The sequence below is a fragment of the Ursus arctos genome, unplaced genomic scaffold, assembly GCF_023065955.2.
Source record: "Ursus arctos isolate Adak ecotype North America unplaced genomic scaffold, UrsArc2.0 scaffold_14, whole genome shotgun sequence".
NCBI lineage: Eukaryota > Metazoa > Chordata > Mammalia > Carnivora > Ursidae > Ursus > Ursus arctos.
This window is the reverse complement of record NW_026622808.1, coordinates 2,218,195-2,239,349: the sequence shown is the minus strand read 5'-3', so window position 1 is coordinate 2,239,349 and position 21,155 is coordinate 2,218,195. Positions and strand designations below refer to the sequence as shown.

The 21,155-nt window shown below is 41.5% G+C and overlaps 1 protein-coding gene across 1 annotated transcript in view; it reads right to left on the bottom strand.

Annotated features, from left to right (window-relative positions):
• Nucleotides 1–8,921: 8,921 nt before the first annotated feature.
• Nucleotides 8,922–21,155, bottom strand: part of LOC113271335 (multidrug and toxin extrusion protein 2-like) — a 67,007-nt gene continuing 54,773 nt past the window's right edge. Inside the window, exons 13-17 of the mRNA XM_057311240.1 lie at nucleotides 21,072–21,141; nucleotides 19,581–19,713; nucleotides 11,351–11,445; nucleotides 10,031–10,085; nucleotides 8,922–9,737 (exon numbers count right to left, since the gene is read on the bottom strand). Coding sequence (XP_057167223.1) covers nucleotides 9,499–9,737; nucleotides 10,031–10,085; nucleotides 11,351–11,445; nucleotides 19,581–19,713; nucleotides 21,072–21,141 — 592 coding nt within the window. The 3' untranslated portion in view covers nucleotides 8,922–9,498. The remainder of the gene's footprint in view (nucleotides 9,738–10,030; nucleotides 10,086–11,350; nucleotides 11,446–19,580; nucleotides 19,714–21,071; nucleotides 21,142–21,155) is intronic.

Here is a 21,155-nt window from a genome sequence, read left to right as displayed (position 1 = left end):
AAGTTCCCTTGGGATAGAACTTTTTATTTACCCTCATCCACCAGATACAAGGCACACCTCCCCCAGTGTTCCCTGTTTCAATAAATGGTACGTCCATTATCCCGTTGACTCAGGCCAAAATCCTTGAAATCATCCTTGACTTTTCTCTTTGACCCTCTCTTCAAAAAAATATGTTGAAATCCAACCACTTTTACTCTAGTCCGAGCCAAATCATTTCACGTGCACGGTCTATCGTGCTAGGATCGAACCGGTTTCCCGGCTTCTACTCTTGATTCTGTGGAGGTTATATGTCATTTCTGATTTCTACACGTGCCCTGTAAATACTACTGTACCCCGGGGGCACAGGGTGTATGAACTACTTTCCGCCGGTTCTCATGCCAGGGCTTCCAAGGAACTTCTACCATTGGGAGGCATAAGCAGGAATTAAGAGGGGAGGAGGAGGAAAGTAAGCGGCTTGCTTCTGGATTCAGTAGTGTAGTGGTTGCTGGCCACTGCTACCGTGAAAGGGGAGGTAGGATCCTTCCTGACTCCAGCAGGCGAGGCGACACTTCCGTAGTAAATAGAGGATGACAGTGACAGGCATCAGAGCTGCTACAGCTCCCATGGATTTCACCAAGGGTATATAGCAGCCTCTAATCTTTGCGAGCACTCCATTCTTGCATCTGATATCTGTGACTGCTAAAATTCCCTCCGCCTGAAATAACTAGAGCGGTTTCTCTTCCCGTGGCCAGACCCTGACACACCTTGCTACAGCCTTATCTCCAGCTAGCTATCGTGGATCCTTGTTTGTGCCTGTCTTCGCCACTGGAATGTCTTATAAAGTCAGGGACTTTGTCTTTCATGCTCACTGTAAATTAGCATCTGGTGTAGAATGCGGCCATTAGTTGGTATTCAATGAAGATGGAGTGAATGAATGAATGATACACTGCCCATTACTCTGGTCTTGGTGTCTTGGCATTGTCCACACATTGGTGGCTTTCTCAATAGCGTGTAAAACTTGAGGCTTATTTAAAGAGATTCTTAGGAAAGGAAGAAGTTGGCATGACCATCAAACTCTTCTACTTCTCCCTTGCCTTCTTTTGGCTAAAAGAAAGGGGGGAAAAAGCCACTCCACACGCAGATACCATGGTTAAAGGGGAGAGTGCAGGTTTCTTACATTTAGGAAAAGCTATAGTCTCTATCACATACCGAGTCTTTAAACCAACTTCTGTGAAGAGCAGCATAACCATTTAATGTCAATATTGAGGCTTGTGGAGCAATGTTTGAATTAGCTCAGAGTCCAGCACAGAGTATACTCAATTATCTTTTTCATCTGATCTGTGTGGCCCTTTTTAAACTCTTAGCTAATAATCATTATGTAAAGGACCAGGTAAATCAAAATGCAAATCTTGCCACAGTTTAAAAAAAAAGTGATGAACATGACTCCAGAGTGAAAACAGAACGGGACTCAGTATCCTCTAAGGGAAGCGAATGTCCAAGTGGCAAAGAGCTGCTTCTGCTGAGGATAAGGTGTGAGGATTTCTTTAAAAGAATCTATTGTGGGGCGTCTGGGCGGCTCAGTTGGTTGAGCGTCTGCCTTCGGCTCAGGTCATGATTCCAGGGTCCTGGGATCGAGTCCTACATCAGGCTCCTTGCTTGGCAGGTGGGCGCTTCTCCCTCTCCCTCTCCTCCCAGCTTGTGCTCTCTCTCTCATAAATAAGTAACAAGTCTTTGGGGAAAAAAATCTATTGTGATTCTAATGGCAGAGTCACCAAGAATTTGAGTCTTTACTAATTCTTTTTTTTTTTTTAAGATTTTATTTACTTGACAGAGAGAGACACAGGGAGAGAGGGAATACAAGCAGGGGGAGTGGGAGAGGAAGAAGCAGGCTCCCAGTGGAGGAGCCCGACGTGGGGCTCGATCCCAGAACTCCGGGATCACGCCCTGAGCCGAAGGCAGATGCTTAACGACTGAGCCACCCAGGCACCCTCTTTACTAATTCTTAAACATTTTCTTTATTAGTTGGAGAACTCGATGGCATTTTGTTGGGCACACTTTAAAATCATATCCAAATACTTTCACAGAACAAAGTGATATATGTATGGAACCAATGAGAGACTGGGGATTCTTTGACCATATTCCCAAGTTGAAATATTCTTTCAGCCTTTGAATATGATACACTCATCGATTCAAGTAGCTGTGGGCCAATGAAATCACCCCTGCAGGATCCAGGACTAGGATCAAGCTATTTCTTCCAGGAAATGTAGTAGACTGGGGATTTTAGCATGCCCGTCCGCCACACTTTTCCTCCCTCCCTCCCTTTTTGTTGTAAAATAAAGTTTCTTTATTGCGCGCGATCCATTCCATGACCCCTCTTCATCGCCTCAGGGTTTCCATATGACCCATGCCTGTATGGGAGTATCAAATCTTCCTAGCCACAGTGATTGATTCAGGAATAGTCAGGTGACCCGGGGACCTTTGTTAGAACTATCATGAAAGAGACATGCGTTTTTTTTTTTAATTTTATGTATATAAGTACTCTCTACACCCAATATGGGGTTCGAACTCACAACTTTGAGATCAAGCATCACATGTTCTACTGACTGAGCCAGCCAGGCACCACCTCCCACCCCCCCTCCCCGCACCAACCACCCCAGGAACATGCTTTTCCCTGTGGGATCACCAGGTGACTTGCTGGCACGCAAGAAAATGACTTGCTGAGAAAAAAGCTAATGCAGAGGAAGGCTGAGTTCAGAGACCGTGTCGTAAGATTAGTTGCACCTAGTAAGGCTTGAAGCTAAAGGTCCATCTGCAAAGTACATCTCCAGTTTCATAAGCCGATAAATTTCCAAATGTTAGGGGCCTGAAATCTGAATTGAATCTTTGCCACTTGCTATCAAAAGAGACTTTATTACAGAAAGACTTGCTACGCTTCACTTAATTCTGTTGTCCATGTCCTTTGATTAATTCCACGATGGGGTCAAAGGAGTTAAAAGATCTTAAAAGTGTGAAAAATATACGTAGTCAATATACTCCTTGCGGGGGGCATAAGGTATGAGCAAATCATCCGACTTCGCAGGAGCCCAGATTAGGGCCAGAAGGGAGAAGTCCTGGGCATACACTCACAACCTTAGTCCCTCTGAGGCTGAAAGAATTACGAGTGTCTATTTCACCTTTGCCTTTAAGAAAACTCTCCCTGCTGATAATTGAGATCAAATGTCTAAACTTTGCATATAGGCTACAGCTGTTTTAAATAATAAGCATTACATTTTCATTTGCTATGACATAAATATAAAATAGTGTGTGAATTAAAAATGTGTACAATGAAGGGACACCTGGGTGGCTCAGTCGGTTAAGCATCTGCGTTCTGCTCAGATCATGGTCCCAGGATCCTGGGATTGAGCCCTCCATCAGGCTCCCTGCTCGTCAGGGAGTCTGCTTCTCCGTCTGTCCCTCACCCGGCTCTTGTGCTCTCTCACCTCTCTCAAATAAAATCTTTAAAAAAAAATGTATACAATGAATTATTACAGAGTCAACCCACCTATGTGTCTACCACTCAGAACATTACTGGCATCCTAGTTACGCCTCTACCCAATCTCTGCTACAGAGTTTCTGGGTGAAAGCAAAGAGGTGTCTAACATGTTTAACTTTCAAATAATTTTCCAACATGCTTACACCAATTTGTATTCCCCACTGATAACATATGACAGTCCAGTGACTCTAAGCCTCTCCAGTGCCTCATAATGTCAGTTTTGAAAAATGAACTCTTCTGGTGGGTGTGCAGTGGTATCTCATTGTGATGTTACCTGATGATGGTGGGCAACTTCTCCGGTGTTTATTGGATATTTGCGTGTCTTTCCATGACAGGGAATAACAGATTTTATGAGAGGTGTTTAAGACAACAAATTTGAACTGAAGCCTCACTGTCCTACCTGTCCTAACACCACATGCTTCTTCAGCGAATGCTTGCCTGATATGATCTATGTCCACAGATCAGTCATAGGAAAGAATGAACATAGGACCCATGCATGGACATTACACACATGTACACACACACACCTCTAAGAAAGGGGAGATAAAAACCTTACACAAAGGAAATATCCAAATTTATAGTTCTCACAACCTCTTGAGAAACAGAAACAATCTTCGAAAAGAAAAAAGAGCTGGAAGAAATAGTTTAAGAAATATGGGGCGCCTGGGTGGCTCAGTTGTTAAGCGTCTGCCTTCGGCTGAGGGTGTGATCTCAGAGTCCTGGGATCGAGCCCCACATCAGGCTCCTCTGCTGGGAGCCTGCTTCTTCCTCTCCCACTCCCCTGCTTGTCTCTCTCTCACTGGCTGTCTCTGTGTCAAATAAATAAATAAAATCTTAAAAAAAAAAAAAAGAAATAGATTAGAAGGTTAAATAGAAAAAAGAAATAGGTAAGACAATAGGAGAGGACAAACAAGTAATTAAAACTCAGGAAAGAAATGGAAGAGAAAAAGAATGTTTTAACAGAGGTGAAAGCCAGTTCAAAACAACAAAAGGTAGAACAAGCAAGAGGTAAAAAGGGAAGTTTGGCCAAATTACAGAAAATGAAATGGAGACAAATATTGCATGGTTCCACTTACACGAGTTATCTAGGGTAGTCAGATTCACAGAGGCAGAAACAGAATGGTGCTACCAAGGGCTGGAGGGTGGCAGGGGTGACGGGGAGTTACTGTTTAATAGGTACACGGTTTCCACTTAGAATGATGAAAAAGTTCTAGAGATGGATGATGGTGAACGCACTTAATGCCACTGAATTATACCGATAAAACGGCGAATCTACGTTACGTACATTTGACCACGATTTAAAAAATGAAATGAGACAAGGTTGTAAAAGTTATTAAAATAAGATGAAAGATTCTTTAACACGATAAAGGTCATTTATGAAAAGCTGACAGGGGCGCCTGGGTGGCTCAGTCGGTTGAGCGTCTGAGTCTTGGTTTTGGCTCAGGTCATGATCTCGGGGTCCTGGGATCGAGCCCTGTGTCGGGCTCCACGCTTGGTGGGGAGTCTGCTTGGGATTCTCTCTCCCTCCCCCTTACCCTCTGTCCCTCCCCCTGCTTGCTCTCCCTCTCTCTCTCTCTAAATGAATATATCTGAAAGAAAGAAAGAAAGAAAGAAAGAAAGAAAGAAAGAAAGAAAGAAAGAAAGGGACAAAGCTTTTCCCCTAGGATCAGGAGCAAGATGGAATGTCTACTTTTGCTATCTCTATTCAACACAGTATTGAAGTTGGAGACAGACCAATCAGCAATTTGCTGTTGTCATCTCAGTCCCAGACCTGGGGCCCTCTGTGCTTCCATAAAATGCATATTTCTCTGACACGCTCAGCTTTTGGGTTCGCATAGCTGAGGAATATTTTGGAAATGCCAGCTTCTGTTCAGGCGTGCTTTTATCATTTTCCTGAGGAAGGTTTTATACATTCCTGGTTAAATGTGTCTCTGGATATTTTACCTTTTTGTTGCCATTGCAGGTAAGGCCTTTCTTTTCATTATATAATCCAAGTGGCGGTTGGTATGTGGGAAGGCTGTTATTCCTGTACGTGAATTTTGTGTCTTGTTAAAATTTTGAATTCCTTTTATCGTTTGTGGTGGTTTTCAGCTGATTCTCATGGGTTTTCCAAGGATACAATTATATCATCTACTAAATATGCTTAATTTTATATTCTCCCTTCTGGATTTATACCGCTGATTTCTTTCCCTGCTTAATGGCTTTGGTTGTGTGATAAACTGATGTGAGAGTGGAAATGCTGGTGGTGTTCAGGGCTTCAGAGGTAATGTTTCCAATGTTTCTCTGCTAATAGTATGCTGGCTTCAGGCTGACATACACACACACGCAAACACACACACACACGCATGTTTATGTGTTCATGTTCTGTGAAATCGGGTTCAGGAAGAATTCAGGGAGTCTGCTTTATTGCATGTGTCCAGCAAGAATGGTTGAGCATTTTGTCCAATGACTTCATAGTGCTTATAGAGATGACCCTATAGTTTTTCTCCTTAGATCTATTTTGATGATAAAAGATATTGGTTTCCTCATGTTGAACAATCCTGGTTATTATTAAGTTGCTAAATGTGGTTGACATTTTATTTAAGAATTTTTCAGGAGTGCCTGGGAGGCTCAGTTAGTTAAGTGTTGAATTTTTTTTTTTTAAGATTTATTTATTTGAGACAGAGAGTAAGCACGGGGGGGAGGGGCAGAAGGAGACGGAGAGAGAGAATCTCAAGCAGACTCCCTGCTGAGTGTGGAGGCCGACCCACGGCTCGGTCGGTCCCACAACCCTGCGATCATGACCGGAGCCAAAATCAGGTCTGAGCCTGACACTTAACCAACTGAGCCACCCAGGTGGCTAAGCATCTGACTCTTGATCTGACTCTTGATCTCAGCTCAGATCTTGGTCTCAGGGTTGTGACTTCAAGTCCCAATTTGGGCTCCACACTGGGCGTGGAGACTACTTAAAAAAAAAAAAAAAGAATTTTTCAATGATATTTTTAAGTAAGATTAGTCTATAGTTTTTTTGTGTGTAATCTCTCTTAGGTTTTGATATTAATGATATTAATATTATACTTAACTTCATAAAGAAAGCTTTTTTTTTCCTTTTTGTATGCCCTGGAACAATTTACATAGAACAGGAGTGGTCTGTTTTTGTAAGGTTTGGTGGAATTCTTTAATGAAACTATTGTGACCGGGTGTTTTGGACAAATTTATTCTTACAGCTTTCATGATTTCTTCTCTGAAAATCAGTCTGTTTAGACTTTCTCTCTTTTGTTGGGTCAACTTTGGCAAATTACATGTTTTTTAAATAAAGGTATCTGTTTAATCAAGATTGTAAATGTGTGGAATTGTGCAAAATAATCGATCATGTGCTTTTGGGGTAAGTTGTTATACATGTGTTCTGCAATTCTATCCACATGAGCACTCTCTATAGATTTCCTTCAGTAACAATGATTCTATTTTTTTTTTTTTTTAGGAAAAAACATAGTCTAATTAGAGGACTGACTGAATGCTGTAGTATGTATTCAAATAGCTCCTTTTTTTTCTGTATCCAACCAGTACATTTTTCCCATGGCAAAATTTTGAATCTGCCCCCATGTCTCTATGAAATTTTAATCTTGCTGCTGTCCTAAGAGCCTCCCTGTGTCCACAAAGACAGGTGCTTTGTTTCTTATTTTAACTTCTTAGAACTGTTACTTGGTGGCTTAATGAGTAACTGCCTTCAATGTCATCTCTCTCTTTAATGACCGGTACAGGCTGGGGGCCTCTGGGGCATTTGATTAATATCCAGCTGGACTTTGTCATTCCCTATTTGGGACACACAACTGCCAGATGTTTATTACTGTCTCCTCTCTACCAAGGACCGTCCTAAACACCGGAAAGTACCATGTAACTAAATTGTAAGAGCCTCAGCCCTAAGTGGGCGGCTGGGGTTTTCAAATTCCCCTTAAAAAAGGAAAAAAACACAAAATCTCTTCCCTATTAGCCTCTAAGCTTCATTAGAATAAGGACATGTCAGATTTCCGTCTTTGTCCACAAAAGTACTTCTTGCTCTTTTACTTAGTGGGTACTCAGATTTCTAAAATAACCCTTTTAAATTATGAAAGTTATACTTTAACAACATGGAGTGCATGTGAAAGTGCGCAAAAATATAAAGCGGAAAATTTAAGTTACCTGTAATTTCACCCCTCAAATATAAAAGCTGAAGCATTTCGATGCATTTTATTCTATTGTAAAATTTATTCCAGTATTTTTTATTTTATTGATTATTCACAGATGTAGGGTTATAGTGAATATGTGATCTCTTCCTATCCTATGTTAAAGACGCAGTTTTTAGTACTTCTAGAATATTTCCCCGCATCCTTTCTTTAACTTCCCCGATCGTGGACGTTTAGATTGCTTCTCTTTATAAATAGGACTGTGATGAGTGTCCTAGGTGTATGAATGGCTAACATCCCGGAGTCTTTCCTCAGGACGGGTTCCTAGGAATAGAATCCATCCATCAAAGGGTGTAAACTGTCAGTCCACCCGCTTCCCAATTGAAGAGATGTTTTGTTGAATTCTCGGGAGTTTTGTTGAATTCCCGGTTTGTTTCATTACCCGGGGACCAGCCTCCGTGTGCCTTCGCCAGTGTGGGGCCGCGGACGTGGAATGAATGAATGAATGAGTGGACTAATTCTCAATCTATGCCATATTCCATCTGAACACGCTTCTGCCCGTGTCGTAGAATTGATGGTGTTGATCGACCTTTTTTTTTTAAAGATTTATTTCTTTGATACACACAGAGAGAAAGCACAAGCAGGGGGAACAGCAGGCAGAGACAGAGGGAGAAGCAGGCTCCCCGCTGAGCAGGGAGCACGACACGGGGCTCAATCCCAGGACCCTGGGATCACGACCTGAGCCAACAAAGGCAGACGCTTAACCAGCTGAGCCACCCAGGCACCCCAAATAAAACCTTTAAAAAAACAATAGTTAAAAAAAAAAAATCACGAGTGGACTAAATGCACAAAATGCCAAATTTTAACTGGTTAATTTTATGTTACGTGAATTTTAGCTCAAAACTTTCCCTGCATGTTTTCTTCTAAAGCATCCTGTTCGAGATCGTGGTTGCAATATTTGGGGCTATCCCTTTGAGGATACAAGTTTTCTTTTCCCTACAAAGTCTCGGTTTCTTTTCTGTTGCTTTCTTGAATCACTGTTTTTTCACAGCTGTCTGGTAATCCCGGACTCCTTGTTCACATTTCAGAGAAAGAGATGAAAAGCCAATGGGGACACTAGTCACTTGGTGGGCTTTGTGGAGGGAATCCCCAATATTAGTACTTTTTTTTTTAGTATTTTCTATTTGGGTTAGTCAAACTCCCCATAAAGGCTTTAAACATTTGCCGGGAGGGGGCAGCATTTGGGGAGCTGAGCCGCAGAAGAGAACACAGATTGATTTTTTTAATATGAAAGCTGCCCCCAAAATGGGTTCAAAGGCCCCAAACTAGAAGTTAGCATTTTGATAGATTTTATAGCCTCAAACATTATTAGCATGCATTTTCAATTTTAAGGTGTTTATTTTATAAAAGCTTCTATGGCAATACCTGAGACAGAACTTGGATAGGCACTTAATACACACCCCCTGCTAAGATCAAACACACTGACCGAGAAACACAAATGAAACTGGCTCAGCAATCAATTTGAGAGGGCACTGAACTTTTCTGAAAGTAGGAAGACATTCAACGGAAGAGTACAGAACGCTTCCAGCAGGGGAAAATCAAATGTACAGATTTACAAACCATGATAGAGTTAATGTTTGGGAGAAACTTAGAGTTCTAACTCCTTTCTTGATCTCCGTGAGGATGGTGCAGATTCTGGGGACAGCTAAGAAAACATCACCGATATCCTTTCCGCCCACGGCTGGGAGCGAAACCGCTGTCCACGTGACAGGGGCACCTCCCGTGCCCCCCAGAGCACGTACAATCATCATGTCTGGTTTGTGGGCTGGGGATCATTTTTCTGTTTCAGCCACGGTCACTGAACACCCTTATTCCAATTCCTGCTAAAAGAACAGCAACGGCCACAGCTAGAGCTATTCCACGAGAGCAAACCACCTGGCTCACTGTCAACACATCCCCGATGGTGGACACGGCATACTGGCTGCTTTCTTCTGGGACCGTTAGTTGGAGGGTCTGGCTCTCGGGTGTGATGATATCAGGCAAAATCGCTCCATCGGTTACTTCTTTCTCCAAGACGGGTAGATCTGATTGCAGAGAACAGTGGAGTACACACTTAGGGACAGGGTTCAGCAAAGGGATGGTATGGAAAGTTACGTAAGAATAACACATCGCCAACAATGGCCATCAATTCTTGGTTGGCATCTGTGAAATTACATGAAGAACACTTCACAGGAGAGCCCAGAGCTGATCTCCCAGTTATCAGGGCAGAAACAAGATTTATTCTGCAAGAGAGCGGGAGCTCATAAGTTAACTCGGGCTACACGAACTTTCGGCCTCGTGAGGCCGATCAAGGGCCCTAGACCGGGTCCTCTGTTACCTGCTGGTGACGGCGTGGTCTCTCTGATCCCCTTCAGCCCAGCTCGGACCTGCGCCTGAGAACAAGCATCACAGAAGTAAATGAAGTGTAAGTCAAGTGAGGCGAGAACTTTATTGTTACAATTCCACCCGAGCTACCGACGAAACCACTACTACTGAGTCCTAACATCCAGCACGGTCCTTTCCGGTCTGGAAACACCAATGACCATAGCACGTAGCACCGGACAGCCACTATTCGCCCCAGTGCTCAGCTCACGGTAATAATGTAAAAAGCTACTTGTGCCTGTACTGGCAAATCTAACATCATTTCTCTCGCACCGTGCACTGCGGTGTTCCTAAGCACTGATGTAAGGAATAAAGTCTAAAGACACACGGTGTGGTCACATAAAGGCTGGCTGATGGCCCACCTGAATGTCCTGTACAATTTACCCCCTCCATAGGTCACGCTAAGATAGGAAAGACGTCATACGGCACAATTAGGAAAACCAAAGGCATGTGAAGCTGGGGGAGGGGGCACAAAACTGAAGCAGGGACGCTTTGTGCACTAAACTCACCCCCCTCCCATATCAGTGACACGTCTTCTCCTCTCAGCCATGTCATCTGGACAGAATAAACACAGCTCACAATTCACACAGAGAGATGCCCACACAGTCAAGACCCCGTTCCTCTACCCCGAGCTTATGGTTCTTTCCCCAAGCACTGGTCACTGATCGTAGATACTCAGCTTTTGAGGAAAACATGGACCAAAAACGTCTCTAAAAAGAAGCCTCGTCCATAGTCTCTCGTGGTTCTGGGAAACAAACTGAGGGCTTCAGAGGGGAGAGGGGTGAGGAATTGGGTAGGCCGGTGATGGGTATTAAGGAGGGCACGGATTGCATGGTGCGCTGGGTGTTATATGCAAATAATGAATCATGGAACATTACAGCAAAAACTAAGGATATACTGTATGGTGATTAACAGAACATAGTAACAAATTAGTATTAAATAAATAAATAAATAAAATAAAAATAAATAAATAAAAAAAGCCTAAAAACAAATAAATCAGTATAATTAGGATTTAAAAACTACTGTTTTGATACTAAAACGGCAAAGCTAATTCCCTGTTGTTGAAGCCTACTGAGCAGACACTGCGCTAACTGTATGAAGAAGAAAACGTGCTGAAATAGGAAGTCCCTCTGCCCCTAACTCTCATAGAGACACTTTCCATGAATGGAAGCGAGTCAGGCTGCCAGCGGCATTCTTGGCATTCTGACCCTCGAGGATTCCTTACAGAGCCACGGGACCACCAATGGCCCACGCTTCTAGAAGGACGCGCTGTTACCTGCTCTGCAGCTCTCTTCCAGTTTGTCCTCCAGATGAGCCCCAAATAGAAAAGGGCTTGAAAGAAAACACAGATGATCAAGCCAGACCAGAGACCTAGGGATGCAGAATGAGACCACGGCTTAGATGTTCTTCACCTACGTTCCCGTCCCCGTCAACATTCTTCCAGAATTCCTGTATCCATACAGTTAAAGTAACTTCACTTAAAATGACTTCCTTTAAAAATGTACCTAAGTGTGGCCCAGGATGGGACGCAAGCTTGCCAGTGATCGCTCAGTGGCCATCGATCTGCCAATCAACAGTAAAAAGACCACAACACTGTCTGCTGCTTGTGTGTTGATTTAACAGATATATACTGGCTCTGTTTGTCGCAGGTCTTGAAGGGCTGGAAACAGAGAACTGCACAGGCTGGCAAGAGCAGGGCCCTCCTGGAGCTTACCTGCTACTGGGGGAGACAAACGACACGCAAGGCAGCGAACGTGATAGCTGGAAGGGTGAGAAGGGCCATGGAATCACTGAACAGAGCGCTAGAACAGCGACCTACAGCCCAGCGTCCGTGAGAAGGGCAGGTGCCTCTCACCCATGGGGCAGGGGGGAGTAGCTGCGAGAGCTCCAGGACAGCCCTGCGGGCAGAGGGAGGAGCGGGCCCAGGCCCAGGGGAGACCGACTGCAGTGTGGACAAGGTTACTGAGAATATAAATGGACCCATTAAAAAAAAAAGATATAAACAATGCTTACCCCCTTAGGAGAAGAAACTACTTAAACTAGTTCCATAGCCATTAGAGACCAAAGTGGATAGAAAACAGCCACTCGTCTATCAACAATTTCGCTATAAAGCGGGCTGCTTTGGTTAGAGATGGAATTCAGCATAGACTGAGAATTAGTCCATCCATCCATCCATTCATTCATTCATTCCACGTCCGCGGCCCCACACTGGCAAAGGCCCATGGAGGCTGGTCCTCTGTGGACCCCGGGTAATGAAACAAACCGGGAATTCAACAAAACTCCCGAGAATTCAACAAAACGTCTCTTCAATTGGGAAGCAGGTGGACTGACCGTTTACACCCTTTGATGGACGGATTCTATTCCTAGGAACCCGTCCTGAGGAAAGACTCCGGGATGTTAGCGATTCAGACACCTAGGACACTCATCACAGTCCTATTTATAAAGAGAAGCTATTTATTTATTTATTTATTTATATTATTATTATTTTAAGATTTTATTTATTTATTTGACAGAGCACAAGTCGGCGGAGCAGAAGAGGGAGAAGCAGGTCCCCCACCGAGCAGGGAGCCCCACGTGGTGGGGAGCCTGCTTCTCCCTCTCTCTCTGCAGCTCCCTCTGCTGTTCCCTTGCTTGTGCTCTCTCTCTCTCTCTGTCAAATAAATAAACAAAATCCTAAAAAATACATAAATAAAGAGAAGCAATGTACATGTCCACTACCAGGGAAGCATTAAAGAAACGATACAAGGAAATATTACAGAGGTACTAAAAACCATGTCTTTGACGCGGAATAGGAGGAAATCACGTATTCAGTGTCACCCCACGTCTGTGACTAATAGAAAAAATTCTGGAATAAAATACACCGAATTTCTCTGCTGTTACGGCTCAGCACTGTAATTAAGGGTAATTTAATTTTGTGTATATTTTATGCATTTCCCAAATTTTCCATACTGTTAAAGTAAAATTTGAATAACTTAAAAGTACTTTTTAACAAACCTGAGCACCTACTGAGTACGACAGTAAAAAGCCCCTTAGTGAACAAAGACAGGGAGATCTGCTTATTCTAAAGAAGCGTTAGAGTCTAGTAAGAGAGAGCTTTTACGTTTTGTTTAAGTAAAGCTGAGCTAACCTCAGCAGCTTATTAAGGACGGGGCTCTTGCAATTTAGCTAAGTGGTACTTCCCCGGTACGTAGGGGCCGTGCTTGGAAGCACTACGAGACAGTAAGAAATGTTTGGCAGTTGTGTGTCCCAAACAGAGAATGATGAAGCCCAGCTTGACATTAAGCAGCCAGCGCAAAGGCCCCCAGCCTGGACCGGTCATTAAAAAGAGAGATGACATTGAAGACCGTTACTCATTAAGCCACCAAGTAACATTTCCAAAAAAGTCAAGGTAAGAAACTAAGCACCTGTCTGTGTGGACACGAAGGATCTCAGGACAGCAGCAAGATTAAAATGTCACAGAGAACTGGAGCAGATTCAAAATTTTTACATGGAAAAAATGCACTGATTGGATACAGAACAAAAGCACCTATTTGAATACATACTACAGCATTCAGTCAGTCCTCTAATTAGACTATGTTTTTCACTAAAAAAATAAAATTCACTGTTACTGAAGTCCATAGAAAATACAGATGTGGATATATACACAGAACATATGTATAACAACTTATCCCCAAAGCACATGATAGATTATTCTGCACAATTCTGTACTTTTAGAATCTTGATAATGGATAATTTTCTTAAAAAAAAAATAGCAATTTGCTGAAGTGACTCCCCACCAAAAGAAAAAGGTCTCAACAGACTGATTTTTCAGAGACAAAATTGAGAAGGCTATCAAAAGGATAAACCCCTCAAAACATGAGAGCACAACAGTTTCATTGAAGAATTTCACCCAACCTTTCTAAAACAGATCGTCCCTATTCTACGTAAGTTGTTCCAGGGCATATAAAAAGGAAAGAAATTTAATTCCTTTTATGAAAGGAGTATAACATGAATGAATATCAAAACCCAAGAAAGATTACACAAAAAAATAAAACTACACACTAATCTTACATCATTGCAAAAAATCCTGAAATAAGATATTAACGGAATCTGGCAGCTCAGTAAAAGAATAGTGCATCATAACCAGGATTATGAGGAAACCAATTAATATCGTTTGTCATCATAATATATCTAAGGAGAAAAACCGTAGGATCATTTCCATAGGCACTAAAAAGTTATTTTTTTAACCAAAAGTAAAAATAAAGTCGAAGACTATAGAAATAATGTTATAATGCTACTGTAGGAGTTCTTGCTAGAACAATAAGGCAAGAAAAAAGAAAAAAGGCATAAAAATTGGAAAGGAAAAAGTAAAACTATTTGTATTTACACATGACATGTAAATATCATAAATATTTTATATCCACTTTGGTGTATAATGGATGTTTAACTAGTTTAAATAGTTTCTACTCATAAGTGGGTAGGTATTGTTTATATCTTTGTTGTTGTTGTTGTTGTTTGTATTTGACAAAATACCCAACCATTCTTGTTGGAAATAAATCTTAAATCATGTTTAAGAAGCACGTACACACATATTTACTTACACGTGTTTGTGTGTTTGTGTGTGTGTGCGTTAGCCCAAAATCCTGCAATGACTTTTATTATAGAAACACTGGAAGCAGTATCTATAAAATCCTGAACAAGACAAGCAGTTCCACAAATACGACAACAATTTATTATACTACTAGAGGCATTAAGGAAAGGAAAGGAAAGGAAGAGAAAAAGGAAAAAGGAAAAGAAATCAGTGGTATAAAATCTTGTAAAGACAATATAAAATCATTTGTAGATGATATGATTGTATACCTGGAAAAGCCATGAGAATCAACAGAAAACTACTGCAGTTATGAGGAATTCCAAATTTAACAAGAGACAAAATTCACATATAGTAACTAACAGCCCTCCTACCTATAAAGAACAACCACTTAGATTATATGGTAGAAGAGAAAACCTCATTTACAATGGCAACAAAAGGATAAAATGTCCAGGCTAAAATTAATAAAAAATGTGTAAAAGCCTTTGAGGAAAATGATTTTTAAAAATCCTGAACAGAAGCTAATGTTTCCAAAATGTTCATCAGCTATTTGAACAGAAACTACTGAGAGTGTCAGAGATGCACCCATTTCATGAAAACACAAATGGCCTCCAGGTCTTGGACCAACTGGAGGCTGGATTTCAGAGTTGGTTCCTCCACCTTTTGACGTGAATGGATTTATTCCCTATAGACAGAAATCTACTGGTTCTATTTTTTTTTTTTAAAGATTTTATTTATTTATTTGACAGAGAGAGAGACAGCCAGCGAGAGAGGGAACACAAGTGGGGGGAGTGGGAGAGGAAGAAGCAGGCTCATAGCGGAGGAGCCCGATGTGGGACTCGATCCCGGAACGCCGGGATCACGCCCTGAGCCGAAGGCAGACGCTTTAACGACTGCGCTACCCAGGCGCCCCTACTGGTTCTGTTTTGAGATTAAACCCAGGAGAGAAGAATTTCCCTGAGGAAGAAATAAGGCGTCTGAAAAATAGAAGCTGCCTCAAGTACCTCTTCACCTGCTTGCTCTGAAGGAAAACAGAAGCTGAACGGTAGCACCTTAATGGGAGTAGTAAATATCTGAGTTAGGTATGTAGTTTACTGGAGGTAACAAATGCTAAGATAAATGCCACAGCCATTATAAACTCTCAACTCCTCCTCTCTGAAATAGGGATAAATCCCTCGCAGACATGAAAGATTAGAGAGGCAGCATGGGTAAGACCTGGAAGCATCACTGGGGCAGAGTTCTTGAGCCTGGATGACTACATCAGAAAGGGGGCCAGGAGTCAGAGGTGTTGGCAGGACCATCGTGAATACATGGGGCAGCTGAAATACGCACAGTAGGACCTCAGACATGAAGTGAGGCCCAGTGATGGAGATCCAAGAGCCAAAGGCACCAAAGACTGAGGCCCTGAGGATTTTGAGGAAGAGAATGCAGAACAAGAAAAGCAAAAGGATCACCTTCTGGTCCTTGGTGAAGGCCTACATTTGAAGAGCATGAAAAAGACAACCTGCGAAAGAACATAAGAGGAATATATGCTAAGAGCACTTACTATGAACTCACAAAAGATAGGGATCTTGTTTATCTTTATATTCCCAGATGATAACATACCGCAGGGCCTGAGATATGCAGATAAAACTTTGTTGAATGAATGAGGGGATTATGAAAATCAAACAGATGGAGATAAGGTGCACACAAGAGTATTAAGTATGGATCTGGAGGCGAACTATCTGGGTCCAAATCCTGTTTCATCACGGACTATCTGTGGGAAAAATTACTTAACCTCTTCAAGGTTTTAGCTTCTTCGTATTTAAGGTGGAACTAGTGGGAGATCACATCTCATGTGGGCATCATAAACTGAAGTGATATACATAAAAGGTTACCACATTTCTGATAAAAGCTCTTTATGAATATTATCTCACATCATGTGAATTTCAGGTTTTTACATTTTTTAAACTTAAAAATAAAAGTAATACTGTAGAAGAATAGAGAAAAATGTTAAAACCCTATTGTAAAAGTTCTTGCCATAATGATAAGGCAAGAAAAAGAAATAAAAGGCCTTAAAATTGGAAAGAAGGCAAAAAAGTCTTTTTAATAAATGGTGTTGGGGAAACTGGAGAGCTACATGAAAAAGAATGAAACTAGACCACTTTTTTATACCATACACAAAATTTAACTTAAAATGCATAAAGGCCTAAATGTGAGACCCCCAAGCCACAAAGCTCTCAAAATAAAACATACGCAGTAATCTCTTAGACATATTTATGGACACATCTCCTCAGGCAAGGAAAACAAAAACAAAAACAAAAAACTACTGGGACTACACTGAAATAAAAAGCTTTCACACAGCAAAGGAAACCATCGAAAAACTGAAAAGGCAATCTACTGAATGAGAGAAGATATTTGCAAATGTTGTCTCATAAGGGGTTAATACCCAAAATACATAAAGAAGTAATATAACTCAACACCAAAAAAAAATCTGATTAAAAAATGGTCAGAGAGGGGCGCCTGGGTGGCACAGCGGTTGAGCAGCTGCCTTTGGCTCAGGGTGTGATCCTGGCGTTGTGGGATTGAGCCCAGCATCAGGCTCCTCCGCTATGAGCCTGCTTCTTCCTCTCCCACTCCCCCTGCTTGTGTTCCCTCTCTCGCTGGCTGTCTCTATCTCTGTCGAATAAATAAAATCTTTAAAAAAAAAAGGGTCAGAGAACTTGAATAGACATTTTTTCCAATGACACACAGATGGCCGTGAGACACATGAAAAGATCACTAATCACCAGGGAAATGCAAATCAAAACTATGAGATATCACCTCACACCAGCCAGAATGGCTAGTACAAAAGAGACAAGAAATAAAAAGTGTTGGCAAGGATATGAAGAGAAGAGAAGCTTGGGGCACCTGGGTGGCTCAGTCGGGTAAGCATCTGCTTTTGGCTCCGACTGTGATCCCAGGGTCGAGAACTGAGCCCTACACTGGGCTTCCTGCTTCGCGAGGTATCTGCTTCTCCCTCTCCCGCTGCCCCTTCCCCCACTCATGCTCTCTCTCTCTCTCACTCTCGCTCTATCTCCAATAAATAAACAAAAATCTTAAAAAAAAAGAAAAGAAAAGAAAAGGGAACCTCATACACTGTTGGTGGGGATGTGAATTTGTGCAGCCACTTAGGGAACAGTATGAAGGTTCCTCAAAGAAATAAAACTACCATATGATCCTGCTTCTGGGTGTTTACCCAAAGAAAATGAAAACACTATTTCAAAAAAGATATATATATATATATCCCTATATTTATTACAGCATTGTTTATAATAACCAAGATATGGAAGCAACCCAGTGTCCGACAATAGATGGATGGATAAAAAAATGCGGTATATACATACATATATATATGTGTGTGTATATCTATAGATATATTTATATATATATATACATTGTGTGTGTATATCTATAGATATATGTATATCTAATATTCCAATATATCTAATATGTATATCTAATATTCCATTGTGTGTGTATATCTATAGATATACACACACAATGGAATATTATTCAGGCATTAAAAAGAATGAAATATTATTCAGGCATTAAAAAGAATGAAATCTTGCCATTTGCAACAGCATGGATAGAGCTAGAGAGTATAATGCAAAGCAAGAGAAGTCGGCCAAAGCAGACGAATACCACATGATTTCACTCATATACGGAACTTAAGAAACAAAACAAATAAGCAAAGGGAAAAAAAAGAGAAACCAAGAAAGAGACTCTTAACTACAGAGAACAAACTGAGCTGGGCAGAAGTTGGGGGGAAGGAGGGAAATAGGCGATGGGGATTGGAGAACATTTATCTTGATGTAAAAATTAAATAAAATGTAAAAAAATCAGAACAGGAGTAAAATTATTTCTATTTACATATGCCATGATCCTATACATAGGAAATCTTAAAAAATCCACACATTAAAAAATAATACAGCAAAAACATTTAGTAAACTTAGATCAACACACAAAAGTCAGCTGTGTTTTAAGATACCATGAAGGAACAATCTGAAAAGGATATTAAGAAAACAGTTCTACTCACAACTGTATCCAAAAGAATAAAATATCCGGGAATAAATTTAACCAAGGAAGTGAAAAACACTGAAAACTACAAAACACTGCTGTAAGAAATTAAAGACCCAAATAAATGGAAAGGTATCCTGTGTTCATGGATCAGAAGACTTATTATTAAGATTGCAATATTCTCTCTAAAGCAGTTTACAGATTTAACACAGATAAAAATTCTAATGGGTTTTGTTTTGGAAAACCTGACCCTCAAATTCATAGGAATTCCAAGGATCCTCAAATAGCCAAAACAAAATTAAAAAAGAACAAAGTTGGAAGGCTTACACTTCCTGATCTCAAAACTTACTACATAGCTATGGTAATCAAAACAGAGTGGTACTGGTGTGAGCCAGACATAGAGACTACCGGAGTAGAATAGAGTCCTGAAATAAACTCATACATCTATGGCCAACTAATTTTCAACAAGCGTGGCAAGATCATTCAGCGGGAAAAGAAGAGTTTTTCAATAAACGGTGTTCACTTCACCTAGGTAATCCATCGTGTTGCATGTCTGAGGCCAATGCATGACCACCTTAGGGCAAGCCAGTTCTGGCCACTCCGTCCTCCAGCCCATGATGGGTGCTCACAGGACCAAGTTCCTCTCTCTTGTAGTACTCAACCAAATGGAATTATTGTGTAATTAATTAATCCTGGCCTCATCCTGAGGGCACAGATCACGTCTATTTTGTTCAAGACTCTATTTCCAGTGTTGTTATATAGAGGAGGTAGGGAGTAACTGCTTTGGGAGAAAATAATGCCACAGGGGCTATTTGTCAGTCAACTGCTTTATATCTCAAGCAGTTTATCTTAATAAGACAGATGAGATTTGAGGGTGATCACTGAAGAATCAAAAACATACCTATTATCCCAAGTTTAGCAGCAAACATCAGAGATACTCCAATGGGAAAACCAAAAACATAATAACCAATGGCATTCAAGATCGCAGCAATCTTTTGTTTTCCTGTTCCTCGTAGGACTCCCCCGCAGGTGCCCTAAAGAGAGGAATAGCAACCAACACTGCAGTCATTTACCCGTCATCGCATCAAGTTTGGAATACTACATTAATACATCACAAGTTTTGATGGGGTCCAACAGTTCTATCTCAAAATGAGAACTGCACACTATGTAAGAGATAAGGAAACATGCTATGCTTCTAAGGTTACATTAAGAACAACAATAAACTATAGCAACTTTCATCAGAAACCCATCAGGTAACCTTATTTAAAGCTCTATTTAAAAATATTTTTGTGGGGGGCATCTGGGTGGCTCAGTCGTTAAGCGTCTGCCTTCAGCTCAGGAAAGGATCCCAGGGTCCTGGGATCGAGCCCCTCATTGGGCTCCCTGCTCCCCTGGGAGCCTGCTTCTTCCTCTCCCACTCCCCCTGCCTGTGTTCCCTCTCTCGCTGGCTGTCTCTCTCTCTCTGTGCCAAATAAATAAATAAAATCTTAAAAAAATATATTTTTGTGGGGTGCCTGGGTGGCTCAGTCGGTTAAGCATCTGACTCTTGATTTCAGCTCAGGTCATGATCTCAGGGTCGTGGGATCGAACCCTGCATCAGGCTCTACACTCAGCATGGAGTCTGCTCAAGTTTCTCCCTCCCTCTGCCTCTGCCCCTCACCCCCAAAATAAATAAATAAATCTTTTAAAAATATTTTATAAAAGCATATGTTAAAAAATGTAGAGCCTCATTGGTGGAAATCTCAGCAGAAACTAGTCTGATATCATGGCTGAAAAACATGAATGCGATCATGGGCTTCAAAAATGCCCAGAACCAGAGTGGTGACATTCATCTTGTTCTCTTCCACGTCATTCTTAACACAGCCAGTGTTCAATGGGTACCACATCTTCAGAGCGACATTAACAAACAGAAGAAATTCCTTGGGGGAAAAAGCAAGATGGCAAACGCACCTAGAAATCGTGTCATGAGAGCTAATTGCTGAAATTGGGAATAAACCTCAAGGCATCATTCCAGGGTACAGAAAAAGGGTCTTCAAATACCTATAAATCTATAGAAAAATCAGGCCACAGAGACTTTTTAGTGGTCAGGGTTAACTCAAAGGTGGCCTGGCCTGCCTTGGACGACACATCAGAGGTCACCTGATCACTTGGCTAGGATGTCACGCACGGCATTCAGGCCCCAGATAAAGAAGAGGTTGGATAAGTCTGGTTTCTTCCACCTTGCATGCTATACTCTAGAGTAAGCCAACTTTCCCACAAATGGCTAAGAATGCCTGAAGCAAGAGCCTCTCTTCTCAAAGATGAAATCACAGACGTTTAATTCAAAAGTGAGAAACACAAAACAAATTTTGCCATGTATATTAGACCGAGTAAAATCATTCCAAATACTCACGGCAAGCGCATCAAACAGATGAAAGGGAGCAAAAATAGGCATCACTTGGCTCACAAGGTAAATAATCTCTCTGTTGGAGGAAAG